At 39.8% G+C, this 25,978-nt stretch overlaps 1 protein-coding gene across 1 annotated transcript in view; it reads right to left on the reverse strand.

Annotated features, from left to right (window-relative positions):
- Nucleotides 1–6,344: 6,344 nt before the first annotated feature.
- plcl1 (phospholipase C like 1) overlaps nucleotides 6,345–25,978 on the reverse strand; it is a 330,762-nt gene continuing 311,128 nt past the window's right edge. Inside the window, exons 5-6 of the mRNA XM_072578930.1 lie at nucleotides 17,217–17,326; nucleotides 6,345–9,300 (exon numbers count right to left, since the gene is read on the reverse strand). Coding sequence (XP_072435031.1) covers nucleotides 9,172–9,300; nucleotides 17,217–17,326 — 239 coding nt within the window. The 3' untranslated portion in view covers nucleotides 6,345–9,171. The remainder of the gene's footprint in view (nucleotides 9,301–17,216; nucleotides 17,327–25,978) is intronic.

Genomic DNA, 25,978 nt, shown 5'->3' on the forward strand with positions numbered 1-25,978 from the left:
CATTTACATAAATTATTTGGATGCGAGCATAAGAGGTACAGTTAGTAAGTTTGCAGATGACACCAAAATTGGATGTGTAGTGGACAGCAAAGAGAGTTACCTCAGATTACAACAGGATCTTGACCGGATGGGCCAATGGGCTGAGAAGTGGCAGATGGAGTTTAATTCAGATAAATGCGAGATGCTGCGTTTTGGGAAAGCAAGTCTTAGCAAGACTTATACACTTAATGGTAAGGTCCGAGGGATGTGTTGTTGAACAAAGAGACCTTGGAGTGCAGGTTCATAGCTCCTTGAAAGTGGAGTCGCAGGTAGATAGGATAGTGAAGAAGGCGTTTGGTATGTTTTCCTTTATTGGTCAGAGTATTGAGTACAGGAGTTGGGAGGTCATGTTGCGGCTGTACAGTACATTGCTTAGGCCACTGTTGGAATATTGTGTGCAATTCTGGTCCTCTTCCTATCGGAAAGATGTTGTGAAACTTGAAAGGGTTCAGAAAAGATTTACAAGGATGTTGCCAGGGTTGGAGGATTTGAGCTGTAGGGAGACACTGAATAGGCTGGGGCTGTTTTCCCTGGAGCGTCAGAGGCTGAGGGGTGACCTTATAGAGGTTTACAAAATTATGAGGGGCATGGATAGGGTAAATAGGCAAAGTCTTTTCCCTGGGGTAAGGGAGTCCATAGCTAGAGGGCATAGGTTTAAGGTGAGAGGGGGAAGATATAAAAGAGACCTAAGGAGCAACGTTTTCACGCAGAGGGTGGTACGTGTATGGAATGAGCTACCAGTGGATGTGGTGGAGACTGGTACAATTGCAACATTTAAGAGGCATTTGGATGGGTATATGAATAGGAAGGATTTAGAGGGATATGGGCCAGGTGCTGGCAGGTGGGACTAGATTGAGTTGGGATATCTGGTCGGCATGGACAGGTTGGACCAAAGGACAGATGTATATGCTGTACATTTCTATGACTCTCTCTCCTCCTGCCACCTCAGCATTAAGGTTTGGGCGGGAAGGTCTCTGGATGATCTTCAACACCCACCAATAAGTAGAACAGGTAAGTGGTCAAATAACAGCCACTTGCATCTCTGCCTAGCTGAAGGTCAATTACCTGTCTTATCAGGCATCATTTAAATACCTAATTGGTGTTTGATCTGGCCAGGTTTCTTACTGGTGGGGTTTGGCAGTTAATTGCCCTGAAGTTGCCTGCCTCTAACACTTGTTGCAGACAGCACTAAATCTCAGTTTAAATCTCTTGTGAGACTGTTTAATAATCTTTATAGATGTTCTGTCAATTTCTCATTACTTTTCTTCAAATAGTTCACATTTATACAATTGCCGATCCTCAAAAGCACAACTCTCTGATTAAATTTGCTTGCAGTAGCACAGTAATACCTTGCTGATTATGAGTGAATCCCAAGATTCGAAATAAAATGACCACACAGAAGGACTGCATGCATCTACTGCTAGCTTTGCATCTACATAATTCATTCATCAGTGGCTCTCTTTCCATGTTGGTACTGTAGCATTTCACAACCTGTGAGTAGAACCGTGTACCTGCTGATCTAAGACATAACGGTATTTCACACCATTCCACAAAGTTTATTATTAAACAGGTTTTAACTGTTGTGGTATTTCATGGCCACATCAAAAATGTTTGTATTTTGAATAACTTTATCAAAGCATTACAAAACTATGGGTGAGAAATTGGGCTCCTTAGTGCTCCATTTTTGGGGCCCTACAAGTGCTCTTGGAACTTTAAAATAGAACCTGTCGTGTGTGCATACATTTGTGAAGTAAATCTCACTAAATTGGTTCTGACAATAGTGGATATGCAGTAAGTGTCCACTGTAAGCAGGTACACAGATAGATCATAATGTCAGTCAGCATGCAAAGTTGATTTGACACTAGCATTGACATTTTACAGCTCAAAACTCCAACTGTTCTTTCCCTTAACCACTCACATCTGCACAAGAATTCAGCAACAGGAAGAATTACCCACTAGTATCATTTAAATATATAAAGAGAAAATACTGCAAATATTAAAAATCTGGCATTAACTGTGTAGAGAACAAAAAAGGATTAAATTGACATGAAGAATGTACAGAGATATACCAGAGAAGGATGAACAGCAATATCCTGGCATTCTTTCATCCTTTTACAGTGTCCTATGCCAGCTGCATTTGAGCCAAAGGCAGGTCGAAGATTGGCTCCTGGGTAATAAGGATTCTCTACTGCCCACCTGCTCACGGCACAGCATGATCAGACCATGAGACACAGGAGCAGAAGCAGGCTCCACCACGCAATTAGATCATCGCTGATTCAATAATCATCAGCTCCACTTTTCTGCCTTAATCCCAGAACCCCTGATTCTCTTAATGATTAAAATCTGTCAGTCTCAACCTTGAACATACTTAAAGACCCAGCCTCTATAGCTCTCTGCAGTACAGGATTCCACAGCTTCATTAGCCTCTGATAGAAAATATCCTCCTCATTTCTGTTTTAAATAGATGAGCCTATATTCTGAAATTATGCCCCATAGCCAGACACTCTCCCACAAGGGAAAACAATCTCTCCAACATTTACCCTGTCAAGACCCCGAAGAATCCTATATGTTTGAAAAAGGTAAACTCCAGTGAGTACAGACCTAACTTAACCTCTTCTCATAAGGGTGTCCCTCCATACTTGGTATCAATCTTTCATGGATTTTACAATGCCAGTATATCTTACCATAGATAAAGGGATTAAAACCATTCACAATTATCAAGGTGTTGCCTAACTAGTGCCTTGTATTATTATAGCAAGGCCCTTATTTTTATACTCATTTCATTTTGAATAACGGCTAATATTCAATTTTCCTTCCCTATTACCTACTGAAATTGGATGCTAACATTTTGTGATTCATGCATGAAGATGCCCAATTCTTCTGTGCTGTAGTTTTCTGCATTTAAATTATGTTCTGTTCATCTAGTCTTCCTGCTAATGTGCATTACCTTACACTTTCCCACATTATATGTCATTTGTCAAGTTTTTGCCCACTCACTTAACCTGGCTAAATCATTCGGTAGAGTCTTTGTGTCATACTCACTACTTTCTAACCATATTGTAATGATTCCTCTGATCAGTTAGTTACAGGTTGCCATTCTGAAAGAGTCTCCTTTATTCCAATTCTCTTTTCTCTATTAGTTAGTCAATCCTCTATCCATGGTAATATCCTACCCCATCACCATGGACTCTTATTGAATTATGTAACTTAATACGTGGTACCTTATTGAATACCTTTTGGAAACACATTTTCATTACAACTCCTGGTTACATTATATATTCCTCTATATCTGTCTAATACACAAAATGCAATAGAGTTGCCCATTGGCATTTTCAAATAATGTTTCCTTTGCCTTGACTACTCTAGAGGTGTCCTGCAGCATTCAGTAGAGCGAGGTTCCTAATGTGTTGCTGCACAAATTCACCATAATAAAGGGACAACCTTTAGTGAGATGGAGAAAGAAGGAAGATGAACTTGGACAGCCCTTTTCTGGCTGGGCAGTCTAATAAGGAACTTATTTGAATGTGATCCTCTGTAACACTCCCCAAGTTGTCCATTCCCACACCTTACCCTCCCTTTGCTGCTTAGCCACAATGCGAAATTAACAGCCACCACAAAATAAACATTTTAAGCCAGATTTTTACACGAAATGTCATACTGCATACAAAAGTCATTTCCACTTCCATGCATTCCCTTAGTATCTGTTTCCATGTGCCTTCCTGCTTCAGTACTCTTATACAGGGCTAACTCAGTGGTCGCAGCATAGCAACATCATGGCATTGTTACAAGTCATTTGGCTCTTCAAGACTGTCCAATTGAAGAAGAGTTATCCAGCCTAATTTCCGTTTTAGGCAGTGCATGCTAGATACCAAGCACCTTATGATTAATAAATGTTCCTGGCTCCCCTCCAATTCTTATTCCAATTATTTCAAATTTACATCCTTTAGTTACTGACCTCTCTGTTAAGGGAAACAAACTCATTCTATGTAGGCCTTTCATAATTTTGTACACTTTGACTAAATCTCCCCTCAGCTCTAAAACAATTACCTCCAACCTGTCTAATCTATTCTCATAACAAAAAAATCTCTAATCTTGGAACTACCTTTGTAAATCCCTTTTCTACATTATCAAACATGGGATCATAATCTTTCTGTAAGAAAGTAACCATGCTCTAGTCTAACCAGTATTTTATACAGTTAAAACTCATAAAACACCAGGTTATAGTCCAACAGGTTTATTTGGAAGCACTAGCTTTCAGAATGCTGCTCCTTCATCAGGAGGTTGGGGAGCAGAATCATAAGACACAGAATTTATAGCAACAGGATTGCATGGTCATGGAATGTAATATTAAACAAATTTAACTTAAGTCTTTCATCTTTTAGAGTGATCATGTTAGTTTCAGTTCCTTCACATGATCATTCTAAAAACTGAAAGACTTAAGTTAAATTTGTTTAATATTACATTCCATTGCACTGCAATTCTGTAGCTGTAAAATCTATGTCTTTTATTCTGCTCCCCATCCACCTAATGAAGAAGCAGCACTTGAAAGCTAGTGCCTCCAATAAACCAATTGGACTATATCTGATGTTGTGTTATTTTTTTAACTTTTTCCACCCCAATCCGGCACCAGACTTAAACTGTGCCAACTCTTTTGATAAATTAATAATCTTGCAGCTATTGCCCTTCTGCACAAAAAATCAAATTACATTTTCTTCAAAAGAATCACTCATTTAGATATTTTTCTTCATCTTACTTAACTTCTCTAGAAGCCTGTTAACTGTCATCAAATATGGACACTAGCATCCCTCTAGTACCTCACTCAAGTGATCTATCTAGACCTGAGCCTATATAACATCTGTTGATGCACTACAATCAATATAACTTCAACTCATTGCTAGCATATGAGATGAGTAAAATGCAGGAACTGAACATGAATATTTGCTGTTCTGAACAAGCCAACACCACAGCACACAGTGTATTCACCAAACGAGTTAGTTTCTTTTACAAAAACAAAGTTATTTGTTTATTTGTAAAAGTTAAAAATCAGATCTAAATATTTACTTCTATTGAGTATTGGTGAAAATAATACATATTTTGTTGAAGTTTCTCATCTTGCACTCATCAGGACAACTCATAATACCAAAGGAGAAATGACATTTAGGCTGTCTGAGAAGAGACTTCTGATTGGTTGGCAACTGGACTCTGATTGAAGGGGGTGTTGCTTTGGAGAATACACCAATTAATGATAACTGACAGTTAACTGCCATGTTTGATGCATTCTCCATGGCAATGCCCGAGCAATAGAGTCCACTTGCAACCAACCAACACTTTCCTCTCATTCATTATAAATGTTATCCCCTCATTACTTTGGTATTCTTGCAAATTATCCTGATGAGTGCAAAGCAAAAAGCTTTGACAAAAGATTGTTTTTCAACAATACTCAGGTTTTGTATGATCAAATAACCATTACTTACTTCTGTGCAAAACTAATTATGTTCTAAAACGTATTACAAAAGCACTATCTCTAAATAAAAATCTTAACAGCCATCTGAAATTCTTACTTCCCTATGAGTACCAGTAGAAGCTGCATTTCTAACTTGATATTTAGGGAAATTGCAAAACACCAATTAGAAACTCTCTGCAAAGGTACAGCATGGATTCATTTGGATGTTTCTAAATGATAACAATTATGCTAAGACACCAGAGATGTTTTTTATTGCAATAAAAAAACCTCTTGACAAACTTAATGAGTCTGGCAACATTTGTGGAGACAGAAACAGAGCTAATATTTTGAGTCCAAGTTTGTTCCAAAGAAGAGTCATACTGGATTTGAAATGCTAACTCTTTCTGTCTCCACAGATGCTGCTAGACCTGCTGAGCTTGTCCAGCATTTTCAGTTTTTATTTTAGATTTCCAGAATCCTTAGTAGATTGCTTCAAGCTTTTGCAGCAGCTGCAGTTAGGAAGTTTTCAAGGTAGTAAAGGGTTAAGTAGTGAAATATTATTTCCACTAGTTACAAAGATGGTTACGAGTGGCAAAAATTAAAGATGATCACAAAACAACTTAAAGAAAGTTGTCAGAAGATGGCACGCTCTGTCACAAACTATTATTATTGTCACGTCCACAAATTCTTCCAAACTGTAATTGGTTATTTAAGAAACAAAAATATTAAGCAGAATAGACAAAGAACAGTTTGGATTTGATGGGATTCTACTTATGAAGTTGTATATTTCACAAGCTGCCACACATCTGCATTAGTCATTTGAATGACATTGCTTGGCTAATCTAAATGAAAAACATCAGGATTTACAATATTTTAATTTATTTGGAAATAGAATGAATGGAAACATATATTTTATAAATGCATATTTAACTTTGTCAATAACAATAATTAAATTTACAAATTGAATGTAGATAAAATATATACATAATACAAAGGATCAACCTGGACTGCAATATGTAAGCTCTACACTTTAACAAGACTAATAACTGTTTGTTGAAAAACACTAAGTGCAACATATTGAAAAGACAAAAGAAATGCTATATCATCAAATAAGTACAAAAGTCTAAAGAATGTGTAGTAGTGACTGTACACTGACTGTCAAAGACAGCTCCTTAATAAACTTAATGAAGATTAGAGTATCATCCCGGATCAAAGATGTGTTATTTGAATGCGTGCCAGATTTAGGATCATAAGAATGAGGAGGTGGACTAAGTGATACAATGTTTCAAGTCTGCTCCATCTTTCAGTAAGATCATGTCTAATGCTCAACCTCTTTCTCCATATCGCTCGAGTTCATCAACCTTCAAAATCTATTGATCTCGTTACAGACCATCTCAAATGACTGCATGGGACAAACTTGTCCTCTAAAGCAGAGAAATCAGAAGATGACTACTTTGCAAATAAAAAGGAAATACACTAAGGAAATGAGTAAATAAGAATCCTTCAAAAATGTCCTTGTTAACTGTCCACTGTTTCACTACTTATTTTGAAATCCAGAAAATAGCTTTAAAGAGAACAAACCTAGCTTCTTTTACTCAATGCACTGTTGAAAATAGCACACAGTGGCGTTCCTTTCCCTGAGAACAGTGGGCCTCTGAAGTAGGCTGCCATTGTTTCATGAAACTCCTTCAATAAAGAGCTGGGGCAGTTTCTAGCTGGGGTGGAAATCATCCCCAATGTAAGGTAGGCACAGCATGACATTGTCAGGAGCACAGAGATACTCTGGACTAGTTAAATGCCAAAGCAGCTTGGGAGGTGGGACTGGGGAGAATGGATGTACAATTGTTAGAGATAAATTTCCCTGACATTGTCCTTCAAGTTTGCCTGGTCTTATTCAATCTTTGTTGACTTTAATTTGGCTGATCACATAGTGGTAGGAATCTATACATAAAGCACAAGCCATTGCATTATGTGGGACAGGCTGGATGGACCGGAACACCTTTTCCAGTATGACATCATTTGGTTGTCCCATTTACTCCCATTCCACCAATCTTCTGCCTTGTATGTTCAGCCTGACTCATGCATTCATACTTGTTTAGAGAAGATAGGAAGGTTAGGCCCACAAAGGTCTTCGATAATTGCAATAACAACAATGTTAAGGTAGATTGTTGCCCTTGGATAGTACAGGGAAGCCATTCTTCCTGATTCTTCCAGGCAACATAACCAACATTTGAAAACACTGTCCCAAAGGAGAAGCACAATTACAAATGGCAATCCAGGATCTAGTTCAAACTCTGATTACCAAGCACATATCTCAATTAGGGTTGCAGCTGTGGGAAAGTCTTCTTGATGTGCATTCCCCTCATTTGGAACCTATAGTTTTCAGTTCATTCATTTTCTAAATTTATCTTGTCTTGAGTGACTAAATGCTTACTCCTCTGAGGAAACAACTTATTTTGAAACTTCATATGCAAGTGCAAGGTCAACTTTTGCAAATATCCGTTCTGTATCATACATCAGCAAAAACAGCTCATGCAATTTATTTTCCATGTTGAATTTCCTTCTTTTCTCTTCACCCTTGAAGACATTTACGGAAATTTCTTTCTGCTTCAGCCAATTAACTATCTTTTGCTGTGTGGCACTTGATGATAGGCAGACTATATTACTCTTAGATGCATTCAATTCATGTTGATACTTTTCCCACAAGCTGTCTTCACCTCCTTTCAGAAAGAGTAACTGGATAGTGCGAACTCTGGCCAATTTTATCACTCCAAGATGCTGGATGACATAGGGTAATCCAGCACCAACCAAGGATCTTTTTGGTTCCTATATCTCTCAGGTAATCACTGGAAAGACTGGTAAGGCATTGATGAATATGCAAATTTTGCAGAGTGAGTAAACACCTGAAAATTGAGAGGATGCACAGCAATGTAGAACATTGCTTTTTTCATAAATTTCAGCAAAATAACTGAAAATCTTAATTTAGTTACAATTTGTATTTGTCACAAAGTGATATCTATATTCCTCAGAAGTTAATCTATTAAACAAATCATTTTGCTCTACTTTGGTAAACTCTTCTTTTATATTTGAGGCTTTCTGATTACGGAATCCAGGCTTGACTTTGTTCCTCAGCTGTGTACAGAGTGAGTGAGTAGGACATTTCAGAATATAATTTGAAAGATGTCCCCAACACATATATGAGCTGTTGTTTTAAAATAAAAGCAGCATTTACATACAATAGCCTCACAACAGAAAAAATACTGCTATGCATAACAAAAATGTACAGTGAAATATTTTTGTTCTTATTAAAATGTATTTAAAAAGCTAATACATGCATAATAACAATGAAAAACATAAAGAAACATGCATGCTGATTGTGATTTTGGTAGTTCCTGTTCTCATCCTTTCTTTTAAATGGGCCAAAAATGCAAGTTCAAAGGCATTTATATGAATGTTAGATATATTGCTTTAATATATTTTTCCTTGAATTATTTTATTATGGTATATGCCATAAAATTTGTACTTTTTAAAGGTTTTGTTAGTATTTTTAGTAACACTCAGGGAAATAACTTGGTTATTAACTACTAGCAGTAATTCTGACTCCATCATCAAGGTACTGGGTCTGGCGTTGAAATTATGAGGACTTTCATTCTATTCTCCATTTTCTTTTTCTGTATTTCCTGAAGACTTTATTTGGATTTGATCGATGCACTTCCACTTGTTGACTTGCTCAGTCCACATGAGACACAAGCAGTTTGGATTTGCTTCATGTTTTCCAGCGCCTCATTCTTAGCATTTTTCAGTAAATCCCCCTGGCCCTGCACATATCAAAGGACAATGTTACATTAATTCACTAATATTTTACTATGTTTACAAACATGTGCATCTACTAAGTTCACTTTAAACAGTCACCGATAGTGCATACAAAGAGACAGCAGCCTGGGCCAGTGCAGTGTCCCATGCAAAACATAATATCCAGCAGAGCAGGAAGAAAGTTAATTATATTCTGTGCTCTGCAAGGGCAAGTATCACCATTTTCCGTCAGCTATTGCACATTCACAGGGCCATCACTCTCTCCAACGTTGCTGCTGCACAGGCCTTTCAGCAAGGCTCATAGACTACAATTATTGCATGTATCACTTTGTCAAACCTCTCCTGTATTCTTGCCAACACATTTTCCTTGACTTTTTAAAATATGATTATTCCAAACACACAAAATACACAAGCTGAGGCCTCACCATATGACTGAAAAGATTTAACATAACTTCCTTAATCTTGAATTGATTGTCCCTATTTAGTAAACCAGTATTCTAAATCCTTTTTAATCCATTTTATCAATTCTCCCAACTACCTTCAAGTATTTGGGAATATTCATCCCAGGTTTCCATGGTCTTCCACCTCTCAAAATTGTGCCATTAGACATCAATAACATGTTGGTTATTCTAAAGTGTTTCACTTCGCATTTAACTGTAATTAACTGTATTTGCACCAGATTATGCCCTGAAGTCTGCTGCAATCATGCTTACTGTGTTGCCAAGTTACCAAGTTTTTCCAGGGTAGCAGGGTCATTTGATTCCTCAGGGAGTGGCCATCTTTTGAGTCTCCTATCCCAGGGTTGAGCCATGGCCAACTTTGGAATCAGTGAATTTTCAGTTTTGATGGTGGAAGAGTTAGAACCCCAAGGGACCACAGCTGCTTGGGAAGAAGATTTATACGAGGAAGACAAGGGAAACCACCATATGTACTTTTTTCCTCGTCACATTGTTCATTGCTTATTGATGTTGAAATTAAGAGCTCCTACAAGCAAATGAAAAGAAAAGTGCAATACTGAAAGAAGCAGAGGGAAGGGCAGAAAATCTGTTCTTGGACAAAGTTCCATTTCAAATTTTGTCGTAACCCAACTGCACACCAAGTTACTACATTCCTTAAACACCTTGTGCTTTTATTTTATGAATAAGACTGTTATGAGGCATGTTATAATGTGCTTAAAGTTTGTATGTACATTTCTTACATCACCCCTGTATTACCAAACAAAATACCTGGTGCTGGAAATCTTAAATATAAAAAATAAGTGGTGGAAATACTCAGCAGCTAAGGTAATTTCTCTGAAGAGAAAACAGAGTTCTCATTTCAGATCGATGATTTTTCATTAGAACCTGTCTGTTACTTCAAAAAAATGCTCTTTGAAGTGAGATTTTTTACGGTATCATTTCTTAAATTCTCTCCAAGTTTCATATTCTGCTGATAAGTTTCGAATATGCTTTGTATTTTAAATTTGTTTTTCATAAATTCTTTTAAAACTTCAGTATCATAAGGCTTTACACTGTCACTCAATAACTAAGTTAAAAATCACACAACAGGTTATAGTCCAACAGGTTTATTTGGAAGTAATAGCTTTTGGAGTGTGCTCCTTTACCAGGTAGAACCTGTTAGACTATAACCTGGTGTTGTGTGATTTTTAACTTTGTCCACCCCAGTCCAACACCGACACTTCCATATCACAACTCAATACCTACTTTACTTCCTTGGTTTATGCTGAAACATCCTAAATTTCACTTTAAGATCTTGTACCAGTCACCTCCATATACTTGTATGATCTGGGTCTGGGGAATTTGGTAGGAAAATGTATCAAATGTTAGTATGGGAACCTTAGGAAACAGTGATCGTTGTTCTTTTTCATAGTTAATCTAAATGTTATGATACAAAGAGCAATTGAGAGTAAAATACATGGTTGGACGAGGCTAATTCAGTGGGATGTGAACAGATCAGTGCCTTACAAATTGAAATTACTGATTGACAGACAAAATTGTATTGTAATAATGGTCTGTCTTTAAGGATGAGGTGGTTTGCACATGAGGAGAAAGTGAGGACTGCAGATGCTGGAGATCAGAGCTGAAAATGTGTTGCTGGAAAAGCGCAGCGGGTCAGGCAGCATCCAAGGAACAGGAGAATCGACGTTTCGGGCATAAGCCCTTCTTCAGGAATCAGACACGAAAAGTTAGGCCAAATAATGCCAGATGAAAGTCATGAGATGACAAAGCCAGGAGGTCAAAAGAAATAGAGACTGAGAGGAGACAGGAAAAAAGGTATACATTACAGATTTCAGACTACTAATACAGATGAGAAACTAAACATTACGTTTTCAGAGGGAAGTGAAAAAAGAAAGGAAGAAAGGCACAGAGAATGAGTCATTGGGTCTCAGAGACGTACAACACGGAAACAGACCCTTCGGTCCAACTTGTCCACGCTGAACAGATATTCTAAATGAATCTAGCCCCATTTGCCAGCATTTGGCCCATATCCCTTGAAACCCTTCCTATTTATATACCCATCCGGACGAATCTTAAATGTTGTAATGTACCAGCCTCCATCACTTTCGCAAACATTTCATTTCACACATGCACAACCCTCTGAATGAAAAAGTTGCCCCTTAGGTCCCTTTTAAATCTTTCCCCTCCCACCGTGAACCTATGCCCTCTAGTTTTGGACTCCCACTCCCTAGGGAAAAGACCTTGCCTCTTTACCATATCCATGCACCTCATGATTTTATAAACCTCAATAACATCACCCTTCAACATCTAACACTGGGGGAAAAATAGCCCCAGCCTATTCAGCCTCTCCCTCTTGCTCAAATCCTCCAATCCTGGCACCATCCTTGTCAGGTTTTTCTGAACCCTTTCAAGTTTCACAACATTCTTCCTATAGCAGGGAGACCAGAATTAAAAACAGTATTCTAAAAGTGGCCTAACCAATATCCTGTACAGCCACAATATGTCCTTTCAACTCCTATACTCAATGCACTGACCAATAAAGACAAGCATACCAATGCCTTCTCCACTATTCTATCTACCTGTAACTCCACTTTTAAAGAACCAAGAACCTGCACTCCAAGGTCTCTTTGTTCAGCAACACTCCCCAGGACTTTACCATTAAGTGTACAAGTTCTGTCCTGAACTGCAGCACTTCACATTTATCTAAATTAAACTCCATCTGCCACTCCTCAGCCCATTGGCACATCTGATCAAGATCCCACTGTACTTGAGGTAACCATATCTCTGCCCACTACACCTCCGATTCTGGTGTCATCTGCAAACTTACTAACTCTACCTTCTATGTTCACATCCAAATCATTTATATAAATGACCCAGCACAAATCACTGTGGCACATGACTGTCACAAGTCTCCAGTCTGAAAAGCAACCATCCTGGTGTCTTCTATCTTTGAGCCAGTTCTATATCCAAATGGCTAGTTCTCCCTGTATTCCACATGACCTAACCTTGTTAACCAGTCTAACATGAGGAAATTTGTCAAATGCCTAACTGAAATTCATATAGATCATATCCACTGCTCTGCCCTCATCAATCTTCCTTGTTACTTTTTCAAAAAACTCAATCAAGTTAGTAAGACACGATTTCAATAGACAATAGACAATAGATGCAGGAGTAGGCCATTCAGCCCTTCGAGCCTGCACCGCCATTCAATATGATCATGGCTGATCATTCCCAATCAGTATCCTGTTCCAGCCTTATCTCCATAACCCTTGACTCCACTATCTTTAAGAGCTCTATCCAATTCTTTCTTAAATGAATCCAGAGACTGGGCCTCCACTGCCCTCTGGGGCAGAGCATTCCACACAGCCACCACTCTCTGGGTGAAGTAGTTTCTCCTCATCTCTGTCCTAAATGGTCTACCCCATATTTTTAAGTTGTGTCCTCTGGTTCGGCACTCCCCCATCAGCGGAAATATGTTTCCTCCTGCCAGAGTGTCCAATCCTTTCATAATCCTATACGTTTCAATCAGATCCCCTCTCAGTCTTCTAAACTCAAGGGTGTATAAGCCCAATCGCTTCAGTCTTTCCGTGTAAGGCAATCCTGCCATTCCAGGAATTGACCTCATGAACCTATGCTGCACTCCCTCAATAGCCAGAATTTCCTATGCACAAAGCCATATTGACTCCCTAATCATTCCTTGCCTTTCCAAATATATGTAAATTCTGTCCCTCATGATTCCCTCAAACAACTTGCCCATCACTGATGTCAGGCTCACCAGTCTATAGTCCACACTGACCCACTGAAGACCATCCCAACCAGACCTGTGCTCCTACCCTACCCCTACATTTCCTATGACCGATCCACCCGACTTGCACATTGTTGGACTATGGGAGGAGACCACAGCACCTGGAGGAAACACACACATGGTGAATGTGTGCAAACTCTAGGCAGAGAGTCATCTGGAAGTGAACCTGATTCCCTGGCGGTGTGAGTCTGTGCTAACCACTGAGCCACCGCGCCACCTGTTTTCCATATAGACATATAAACAGAACAAGGCTAATAAAAGAAGAGATGAAATCTGTTAGGGACCAAATGGAGAATCTATGCATGGAGGCAGAAATCATAGCTGAGATGCATCTCTTTTTAGATTAGATTAGATTACTTACAGTGTGGAAACAGGCCCTTCGGCCCAACAAGTCCACACCGCCCCGCCGAAGCGCAACCCACCCATACCCCTACATCTACCCCTTACCTAACACTATGGGCAATTTAGCATGGCCAATTCACCTTACCTGCACATCTTTGGACTGTGGGAGGAAACCGGAGCACCCGGAGGAAACCCACGCAGACACAGGGAGAACGTGCAAACTCCGCACAGTCAGTCGCCTGAGGCGGGAATTGAACCCGGGTCTCTGGCACTGTGAGGCAGCAGTGCTAACCACTGTGCCACCATGCCGCCCAAAGGAACAAGATGTTGTTAGAGTCATAGTGAAAGAGGTGGTAGTTGTAATACTGGATGGGCTAAACATTGATGAAAAGTTGGTATACAAAGATTGGATATCCTTAAAGCTGGCATGTTACCAGGGCCGATGGGCTGTGTTTCAAGTAAATAAGAGTAAACATTGTAGATGAACTAGTATATGACCATATAAACTAAGGATAGGGGTAAGCTATTTACTTCTATAAGCCCATTCACAATTAAAAGGATAAACCCAGAAACTACAGGCAATTAATTTAATTTTGCTGGTGGGAAAATCTTTACAAAGGACAATCCAGGATAAAATTGATAGTCACTTTGATAAATTAAGAAAATCTCCAGCAAAAGTAAAGAGAGGGGAAAGATATAAAAGAGACCTATGGGGCAACTTTTTCACACACAGGGTGGTATGGAATGAGCTGCCAGTGGAAGTGGTGGAGGCTGGTACAATTGCAACATTTAAGAGGCATCTGGATGGGTATATGAATAGGAAGGGTTTGGAGGGATATGGGCCAGATGCTGGCAGGTGGGACTAGATTGGGTTGGGATATCTGGTATGCATTGACGGGTTGGACCGAAGGATCTGTTTCCAAGCTGTACATCTCTATGACTCTATTTGTAGAGTTTTGCAAAAGACAAATCATGCTTAAGTTTGCCTTGCCTCACTGGAGTACTACACTGAAAATCAAGTCCCACGACTTCCAGAGTCATCACAAAGGTTAAAGATTTAAAAAATATGTAAAGATGCCCAATTTACCTAATTTTCAGACCCAGGTTGATAGAAAGTGCACACCAGGTTTCTCAACTTTGCAAAAATGACTATTTATTACAGGTAATTAGACTCTAGCTACAGGTAAATAATCATGAATTGCTGGAATATAATTTCAATAATTAAAACTCCAATCTGCTTATAAACCCCTTATTAGACACACTCACAGACAAACACAGACAGAAACAACATGGGTGTTATGGTCAGGGGAAGACTGGGAAGATCATTCAGCAGATCTTGTTTGCAGAGTTGCTGACATTCTTGTGATATTCAGACCACTATTTCTCAGTCTTCCTTCTCAGAAGGCTTTCACTGGTTTGCAAGAAGCAAAGGATGGTTGGTTCACTTGTAAAGTCACAGCTTACAGCAACTGCCAAAGGAAAGATCAACTGGTTTCCTTCAACCTTAATGTGGCTCCTATTGCAGAGAACAGAAACAACTATTTAGCTGGAGATCATTTCTGTATCTTGCTCATAGTTTCAAGCTGTTTAACTACTTGTGAGCCAATCACATAGTTCTTGGCAAGTAGAAGGCCTTTGTCATTGATAGTTGGTCACTAGTTCGCAGACTAATCAGTTACTTCTACCAAACAAAGCTCCAATGGTACGCAGCCACTCAGCTCCAGTTAGTCTGCAACCACTCTTTACACTGCTTAAACAAGTAGAAATCCTTCAGCCATCCTTGGCTTGTAAAACAGTTCTTTTCTCATTTCAGTTGACAATTAGAAATACAGGAAAAACACGAAGACACAGTTTTTACAAACTAATCTGAGTTTTTTGCTGAGGTACCAGAGATAGTTATTAACAATAGTGTGGTTGGTGTAGTCAATAGGGACCTGTAAAAAATATTTGACAAAGTCTCACATAATGGGCTTGAAGCTTGAAGCCCATGGAATTAAAGAGGCAGTGGTGGCATAGATATGAATTTGGCTAGGTGACAGAAAACAAGAGCAGTGATGAACAATTTTTTTTGGAATAAACTGAAATTCCCTTGGGGACAGCAACTGAATCACTGCTTTTCTTAATATACATAATATTGCGCAGGGCACAAAACATGTAACCACTGTGAATTATGAGGATAATAATAGATTTCAAGAGACATAGATAAATTACTGGAATGGGTGCACATGTGGAATGTAGAAAAGTGTGGTGATACTTTGTGATAGAAAAAACAAGGAAAGACAACTTAAACTACAAGTGAAGAGAGACCTGGGAGTATATGTGCATAAATTATTGAAGGTGGCAAGGCAGATTAAGAAAGTTAAAAAAGATTACGAGTACCTGGAATTTAGAAGTAATTGCATGGACTTCAAAAGTGTGGAAGTTTTGATGAGCCTTAATAAAACACTGGCTTGGCCTCAACTAGGGTATAAAGTCCTGTTCAGCGAACTACACTTTAGCAAAGATGTGAAAATTTTAGAAAAGGTGCAAGAGATTTATAAGAATGGTTCTAGGGATTGTGAACATCAGTTACTTGGATCAAATATTGAAGCTGGGGCTGTTCTCCTTAGAGAAGCGAAGGTTGAGTAGTGTTCAAACTATGAGGTTCCTTTTACCTATTTTCTTCTAATATTTCCTGCTTTTGTGTGGATTTTGGAGGTCCTTGCATGACAGCAATTTACAGAACCACAAATCAAAGTATCCACATGTCAAATGGCATGTCAAACCCTCTAAGTAAAGTAGTTTAGAAGGAACATTGGTTTCAACAGTATGAAGAGATAATTCGTTTCCACTAGTGTGTGAGAAATGTTGACATCAGCTGTGGTGAACTGTCTGTCATGAACCTCAACAAAGAAAGCACTTTGTCAGAAAATTAATAACTTCAGTCCAGGCATTTAGCATGTCTAAAGAACAGCTTTATAAAAGTGATTTTATTAAAACAAAGGGGACACAGATCCAAAAAGGGTTATTTTATTTAACAAAATTTCATCAGCCATCTGTTTTGCAACCTGACCCATTTCATTCTCACACATTAATATGATACAAATATATATATCTTGGCCTCCCTTCTGCCTGTAACTTTATCTCCACTTCACTCATCCTGACGATCTAGTTATTGAATAGAATACATCTATTTGCAAAATTATGAATTATAATTGTTCCTATTATTTGTGAATGCTTCAAATTTTATCACTGAGAAGGTCCAGTTTTCACTTTTCTCACCTTAATCATAACCTTTGATGATATTCACACAAACGTTTACCTATCATTACTGTACCTTCAATACGGTGATATTCCATGCAAAATTTTCCAGTGCTTTATTTATCTTGGCTCCCTTCAAACCCTCCTTTTTGGCTAAACCGTGTATTCCCCTATGAAATTCAAGTCCTGTACAAGAGATTCAATCATAAAAATACAAGTTAGTGGTACACGTGTTTACTTCTTTATAGCATAAACCTTTATTGCTTTTATGTAATTGACAGCGATACTAGCAAAAGAACAAAAGGTTTTAATTAGAATTTCATATTGTTAATATCATTGCATCACTAAATAATTATAGAACCATTTTTTCCCATCAGATATACAAATTATACAGTATAGAGTACATTAAATGGATAGTGAAACAATGCGCTAAAGTTACAATATTGGAGGAATATCATCCCACAATCCTTACCACACACCCTCCCCTCCCCATGACTTACATTTAGCACACTAGCCATTACTTTATATTCTCAATGTTAAATTAGAAAATTTTAAAAAAGCTAAAGTATGGATAATTTTGGCAAGGGCAAAGAACAATGTTGAGTGAAAATTATTAATTGGGGGAAAGCCAACTTCAACGGGGTAAGAACAGACCTGGACTGAATAAATTGAAGTCAAAGGTTAGAAGGAGAAATGGCAGCTGAACAATGGGCTACCTTCAAAGAAGGAAAGATTTGGGCACAGTCAAGGTATATTCCCTCAAAATGGAAAAGTGCAGCAAAAACGAAGCCATGGCTCCCTGAATGACAAAAGAAATAGAAGGTAAGATAACAAAGAAAAAATGTGTTTATGATAAATGTTAAATAGAAAATACAACTGAAAACGCGGTTGAATATAGATGTTTCAGAACGAATGAGAGAGAAAAAAAAACAAATGAGAGAATCAAAAGTGAATTCACTATAAAAAGGAATTATCAGTCAATATAATAGGGAATCCCAAATTTTAACACAGCTATATAAATAGATATAGTATGGTAAAAGGAGTACGACCAATTAGGAAGCAAAAGGTGGATTTATGCGTGGTGGCAGAGGGCAGAGTTACATCTGTCTTTATGCTTGTCTGGCCATGGACTAAGAGGAAGTAATTCAGATATTGGAAGGGTTTCAGATAGATAAAGAGGATTTATTAAAATCACGATCGAAGACAAAATGGAAACTATTAAGGCTCAAATTATAATCTTTCAGTCTTCCTTAGACTAGGAGGTAGTGACAGAGAACTAGAGAATTGCAAACATTACAACCTTGTTAAAAAATTATTGATAGAAACAAAGAAAGTTGGAGTCAGAGTAGGTCTTTCAACCATTTGAATCTGCCCCCATTCAATATGATCATAGCTGATCATCCAACTCAGCATTTTCGTCTTCGTTTCTCTTCATACCTCTTGATCTCTTTAGCTCTAACAACGATATCCAACTCCTTCTTGTAAACATTCAATGTTTTGGCCTGAATTCCCTTCTATGGCAGAGAATTCCCCAGGCTCACCACTCTTTGGGTGAAGGAAGTCTTCCGTATTCATGATTATCCTGTCTAATCATGTTAAAATTTTATAGGTTTTTGTGAGATCTTCCCTCATTTTAAGCTCCAGTGTATACAGGCCTAATCAATCAATCAGTCTTTCTTCATACATCAATCCTGGCACCCCAGGAATAAATCTGGTAAATGTTTGTTGCACTCCCTCCTTAGCCAGAACATCCTTACTCCCCAAAATCAGCATATAATATTCCAGATTTCGTCTCACCAAGATGCTGTACAGCCAGACATCTCTGCTCCTGTACTCAAAGCCACTTGCTATGAAGGCCAAAATATCATTTGTCTTCTTCACCTGCCTGCTGTACCTGTATGCTTACTTTCAGGATAACCAGGTTATCCTGCCCCTTTCTAAATCTAACTGCATATTTTCCAAATTTTACTTCATCTACTATGCATTTCCGTACTCACTCCAAATTTCAGTGAAGCATCTCTGCATTCTCCTCACAGTTCACCTGCCCACCTATGTCATTTACAAACTTGGAGATATTACATGTAGTCCCCCCATCAAAATCATTAATATATATTGTGAATAGCTAGTATCCTAGCACTAATCTCTGCAGAATCCCTTTGGTCACTGCTTGGCACTCAGAAAAAGATTTGTTTCTTCCTATGCTTTGTTTCCTATCTGCTAATCAGTTCTCTGTCCGCATCAATACATTACCCCTAATCCCACCTCTTTGATTTTACACACTGATCTCTTATGTAGGGACTTATTGAAAGCCTTCTGAAAATCCAAATGAACCATATCCACATGCTCCTCCTTCTCAACTCTGCTTGTTACATCCTTGAAGAATTCCAGTAGATTTGTCAAGCATGATTTCCCTTTCATAAATCCATGTTGACCTTGTCCGATGCTACTTGTGGGGTGCAAATGCCTTCATTGGCCAGAGCTGCAACAGTGCAGCAAATTATCTGAGGAGTTGGTTAGCTCAGTTGATTGGACAGTGGTTAGCATTGCCAACAGTTTGGGTTCAATTCCTGCTCCTGCTGAGAGTACCACAAACGTCTTTCCTTTTCAACCTCTCCCCTTACCTGAATGGTGGCCCTCAGATTAAACCATCACCAGTAATCTCTCTCTCTCTCTCTAATGAGAGAGTAGTACAATGGTGACGTTTATCTTGATTATTCTAAATATCAGCAGATACAAGCTAAGCCAGTCCAACCTGACCTCATAAGACAAATTGTCCATTGCAGATATTAATCTAGTAAATCGTCTCTAAACTGTTTCCAATTCATGTACATCCTTCCTTAAATAAGGAAACCAATATTGTGTGCTGGTAAATCAATATATAGTGCTCTAAATGCTCTCACTGGTGCCCTATATAACTAACACACAGTCTCTATTTTTGTATTCAATTCCTCTTGCAATAGATAATAACATTCTATTAGCTTTACTAATTATTTGCAAATTTTGCAATTCATGCACTAGTACAATGATGAGGGCATTTGATGTGGTGTACATTTCAAAAGGCTACATATCAGACTTGTGGGCACAGTTGTAGTGAATTAAATAAAAAGGACAGTAGTAATGTGGATATGTAATTGGCTGAGCTACCGCAAATGAAGAGTAGTAATTATTGGACAATTGTTTGGGCAAGAGGAAAGTGTGTAGCAGAGTTCCCCAAGATCCACGTTGGCACCCTTACTTCTCCTGATATGCGTGATGATCTAGACATTGGTATACAGGGCAAAATTTCAAAGCTTGTTGATGCGATGAAATGGAAAGTCGCAGGAGCAGAGAAATCTGTGCATACATGTACATAAAGCTTTGAAGATAGTAGGTTAGGTTGACAGAGTAGTTAAGAATGTAACAGCAGGATTATGCCACTCAACCCAGCCAGCCTGTCTACCATTAAATTAGATCATCTGCCTCCAGCAGATGTAATTTTCCAGCACGATATTCATATCCCTTGTTTGAAGACTGGCAAGTGTGAAGCTGGGGTGGCTGTGATTCAGGAGGAGGTCAAAATGGGTCATCAACTGAGCATGTCCGGCTGAATTTGGATGCAAATGTTTCCACCTTTCTTTTGAAATAATGTACCATCATTGAGGATGGGAATACTTGTGAACCCTCTACCCCCTGTTACACGTTTAAGCAGAGTAATGTTAAGGCTGAAAGGTCACTATGGTGAGATGAGATAACACAAGTAATAAAGCAAGTTTCTCTGTTAAGTGTTATTATGACAGGATTGGGACCGTAAATATTTGGGACATGACATTAAAATATCTAATTAATAATTAGTAGAGTCAGCTTGAGACAGGAGACTATTGTAACAGATGGAATAGCTAAATATCTATCATGACAGGTTAGTCTGCAATGGAAGATTACTGTAGCAAAGTTAGCAATAAATATCTAACCGTGACATTAGAATAATATTAAGTAGAATTTACAACTGAAGAGATAATGGGAACTAACATCACTGGTTTATTGTGTAGCTAGAGTGAGATACTTTGAATAATATAGTTGGACACGCTGATAAGCTAACAGAAATATGATTTAAAAAATATAAAAATCCACAGACCTTGAGGTCCATGGGCATTTGAGAATCAGCTTTCTCAGTCTCACTGTTTTTCATTTGCAAATATAAGACCTACTTCTTGAAGAACTCTCTGCATCTCCTGGTGGTTCTCTATATTTTCTCCACAATAAATTTGGCGCTGCGAGCAGGATTGTGCAGAGACCCACCTGGACAGAGGGTGGCAGTAACAGGGCGCTTCTTGGTCCACCGGGGACACTCCGAAGATTGACAGAATAAGGGTAACCAACAAAAAAAAGTTTGCATTTTTGCTGTGAATTCGGACTATATTCTGCTTGCTTTGAGTGGTCCTTGGGTCTCTGAGATGCGGGAACCTGCTGGAGGGTCTCTCCGAACCAAGATCCAAAGGCGAGGGGTAAATTGCTGCTGAAGGAGATGTGAAGAGTTGGTCAAGAAAACTGCGCAGTGGTGTAAGGGGTGAGTAAGAATAAAAAGTAGCAAAAATTCCGCGTGGTGTATGTAAGACCCTATAGCTAGATAGGGCAGAAATATAAGACCCTATAGATAGATAGGGCAGAATAAAGAAGGGGAAATTGTTTTACTGGAAGCGCTGATAGACCTATTTAGAAAGCCGGCAAATTGGTTGTGGATGGTTAAAAGTGAAAATAGCAGAGAATAGTCATAGTGTTACTAGACTGTTAAATGTTTTAGATAAGGCCTGTAGGATAATTGGACTTCTCGAAATGAACAAAGGGTCTGTAAGGGTCTGTTTAAGTAAGGCTCTGGCTGACAGCAATTGATTTATAGCAGAGTTTTTGGCTGTTAGCAGCAAACGTGTGTGTGTGTGTGTGTGTGTGTGTGTGTGTGTGTGTGTGTGTGTGTGTGTGTGTGTATATATGTGAGTGAGAGAGAGAGTTTATAGTTTAATCATTGTGATCTGATTTGTATGCATAATTGTTTGTTGGTGGTTAAGTGTTTGTGTTTTGTTTCCCGGGAGCTCGAGATCCAGGGGTATTTTGATTTTACTTTGCACCATAAGAATTTAAGATAATTTTGTTTTGAGAGAAATTTCTCAAGAAACCGTTAGTGATTGATGCATTTTGAAGGTGCAGTGTTAGATTGGTTTTGGTTGAATGGATGAGAACAGGTTGTTTGTATTAACTAGCTGGAATTGAGGACGTTTAGAAATTAATAGATTGGTAAGTTATAAAGTTAGGAATTGCTTATACTATTGAACAAAGCACTACTGGACTTGAATGGTATGAGGAAGTGATTTATGAGAGCAAATATATCATAGGATGGATAAAGGGACTACAATTGAGATACTGAGCAAGAAATTTATAGTAAAAATTTCTGAGAAATGGGAAAAAAAACTAAGGATTTATTGACTATATGACCAAAAGAAGGTACCTTGGATATACATATGTGCAATGAGATGGAAGACTAATTAAGAACTATAAGCCAAAAGATAAATCTAAAAATAGAAACCAAAAAAAGGGATCAGGAGATGGAAATATTGAAACTTTTCAGGAAAGAGAGTGAGGAACTGAAGGTAGCTTGTCAGGCACCTGTGGTGACTAGGAAAGCTGCAAAAGAACAAGCTGAACATTTACGAGAAACAGAAAAGCAGGAATCAGCTCCCTCTCTATAAACAGATGTGAAGGATTTGAATAGACCTCCTCCCTAGTCGAATGAAGAGACATTGAAGCAGTGTCCAAGTAATAAAGGGAACAGTAGAGATAGAGGGACAGTTAGAATGGAATAGAAGTGCGGAAGACAAAAATAAACTGAGGGAAAGAAGAGAAAGAGAAAAGGAAGAGGGAGGAGCAAATAGAAGCTATACAACGAGATTAGTGTGCTGCGTGGGCTAAGGGAACAAAATGCAATTGAGGAATACTCATTGTGATACGAAAGGAGGGCTGAAGAGAAAAGCAGTGAAAGTGACGCAGAGCAAGCAGAAAGGGATGATGAGAGACAGGGAAAGAAAAAGGCCCCAGTAACTAAAGAGTGGGAGGAATTAGAAATAGCATCGAACTCAGAGCCCGAGGGGGATTTATTGAGAAGTAGTGTCAGTAAAGGGAAAAAGGGCCAACAGGGAAGGATGCTACCGCTCCTTATAAAAGAGGGGAGAAACCCACAATACATTCCTTGGGGAACTCAGGATCTGGAAGGGCTGAAGAATGCACTGCCCAGTTTACATGGGGGAGCAGGAAAGTGGATCAGGGCTTTTGAAGATGAAACCACAGGGCAATTGCTGGCTTTGGGAGACTTGAAGGCACTGCTGGTGAGGTTGGTAGGGCTCCTGAAGTTAAAGAAAATAATGGTCTGAGCTCGTTTGAAAAATGTGGCAGACAATCCAATGATTGATGGGGTCGGGTTTGATCAAGTGAGACAGAATGTATGGCAGGCCTTAAGAGATTGTTATTCACCCAAAATGGACACCCAGGCTCTGAGAGGGGATCCACAGGGAGAAAGTGAAAATCCGGCTGCCTACTTGGATAAACAGTTAAAGAAGTGGAGGCTGGAAACAGAGCAAGACATAGAGACTAATCAGTTGCTGATCACAATGTTTCGAAATTCCATCACTGAGGCAATGCCCTCCCAAGTCAGGTCAAGGCTGGAGGAGGTGGTGGGTCTGACATCATTGATGAGCCACTAGGAATTTACAGATCCTGTCGTTCATGCAGTTGAAAGGTTTCGAAAAGACAAGGATAAAGTGTCTGAACAGCAGGAGGAGGTTGAAAGGAAGCTGGCGCAAATGCAGCTCGAAGAGCTTAAAAAGAAAAAGAGAAGGCTAAAAAGGTATTGCCAGTAAGAACCGACACAGTGATCAACACTGGCGTGAACCAAGTGCCGGCGCAAGGGGGGTCCTATCAAGTAGCCAGACAGGGGCCAGTAAGTCCCATGCCAGCAATGGAGGTTTTTAGAGAAGCTTTCCCGCAGGTGATTTATCCGGGGAAGGGCAGATTTAAATAACAGCCTAAACAGAACTGGAGTCCCCAAGGACAGGGACATAAGAATGGGGGACTAAGGTACATCATAAATAATCAGGCTCAAGGGGGGCCAGAAATGATGTGTTCGGGATGCTCTGAGAACCTGGGTGGGAAGGGGCACTACCCTGTAGTAGCATGGTAGGCTGAACAAGAACCAGTAATACAAATTAATATAGAAGGGCCTCAGACACAGGTGATGACAGATACTGGAGCTACATACACTTGTTAAAAACAATGACTGCAGATGCTGGAAATCAGATTCTGGAGTAGAGTAGATGCTGGAAAAGCACAGCAGTTCAAGCAGCATCCGAAGAGCAGGAAAATCGACGTTTTGGGCAAAAGCCCTTCATCAGGAATACAGGCAGAGTGCCTGAAGGGTGGAGAGATAAGTAAGAGGAGGTGGGGGTGGGGACAAAGTAGCATAGGTGAGTGGGGGTGGGGATGAAGGTGGGGAGGTGGATGGGGGAAGGGAGCAAAGAGTACAATGGGTGGATAGGGGTGGGCTGAAGGTGATAGGTCAGAGAGGAGGGTGGAGTGGATAGGTAGAAAAGAAGATAGGCAGGTAGGACAGGTCATGGGGACAGTGCTGAGCTGGAAGTTTGGAACTGGGGTGAGGTGGGTGAAAGGGAAATGAGGAAACTGGTGAAGTCCACATTGAAGTGTTCCGAGGTGGAAAATGAGGCATTCTTCCTCCAGGCGTCAGGTGGTGAGGGAGAGGCAGTGAAGGAGGCCCAACACCTGCATGTCCTCGGCAGAGTGGGAGGGGGAGTTGAAATGTTGGGCCACAGGGCGGTGTGGTTGATTGGTGCGGGTGTCCCAGAGATGTTCCCTAAAGCGCTCTGCTAGGAGGCGTCCAGTCTCCCCAATGTAGAGGAGACCGCATTGGGAGCAACGGATACAATAAATGATATTAGTGGATGTGCAGTTAAAACTTTGATGGATGTGGAAGGCTCCTTTAGGGCCTTGGATAGAGGTGAGGGAGGAGGTGTGGGCACAGGTTTTGCAGTTCCTGCGGTGGCAGGGGAAGGTGCCAGGATGGGAGGATGGGTTGTAGGGAGGCGTGGACCTGACCAGGTAGTCACGAAGGGAACAGTCTTTGCGGAAGGCGGAAAGGGGTGGGGAGGGAAATATATCCCTGCTGGTGGGATCTGTTTGGAGGTGGCGGAAATGTCGGTGGATGATTTGGTTTATGCTAATGTTGGTAGGGTGGAAGATCAGCACCGGGGTGGGGGGGTTCTGTCCTTGTTACGGTTGGAGGGGTGGGGTCTGAGGGCGGAGGTGCGGGATGTGGACGAGATGCGTTGGAGGGTATCTTTAACCACGTGGGAAGGGAAATTGCGGTCTCTAAAGAAGGAGGCCATCTGGTGTGTTCTGTGGTGGAACTGGTTCTCCTGGGAGCAGATACGGTGGAGGTGGAGGAATTGGGAATACGGTATGGCATTTTTGCAGGAGGTAGGGTGGGAAGAGGTGTTATCCAGGTGGCTGAGCTCTTTGCTACCTTCCCCCACCTTCCTCCCTGACCTATCACCTTCATCCCCACCCCCATTCACCTGCTGTACTCTATGCTACTTTCTCCCCATCCCCACCCTCCTCTCACTTATCCCTCCACCCTTCAGGCACTCTGTCTGTATTCCTGATGAAGGGCTTTTGCCCGAAATGTCGATTTTCCTATATACACTTGGAGACAGCTGCGGTATGCCTCTCACCTTCCCAAGACAAGTAAATTTGCTAAAGCTGTAGGGTTCTCAGGGAAATCACAGTTAACCCGATTTACAGCTC

Source organism: Chiloscyllium punctatum, chromosome 10, assembly GCF_047496795.1.
Source record: "Chiloscyllium punctatum isolate Juve2018m chromosome 10, sChiPun1.3, whole genome shotgun sequence".
NCBI lineage: Eukaryota > Metazoa > Chordata > Chondrichthyes > Orectolobiformes > Hemiscylliidae > Chiloscyllium > Chiloscyllium punctatum.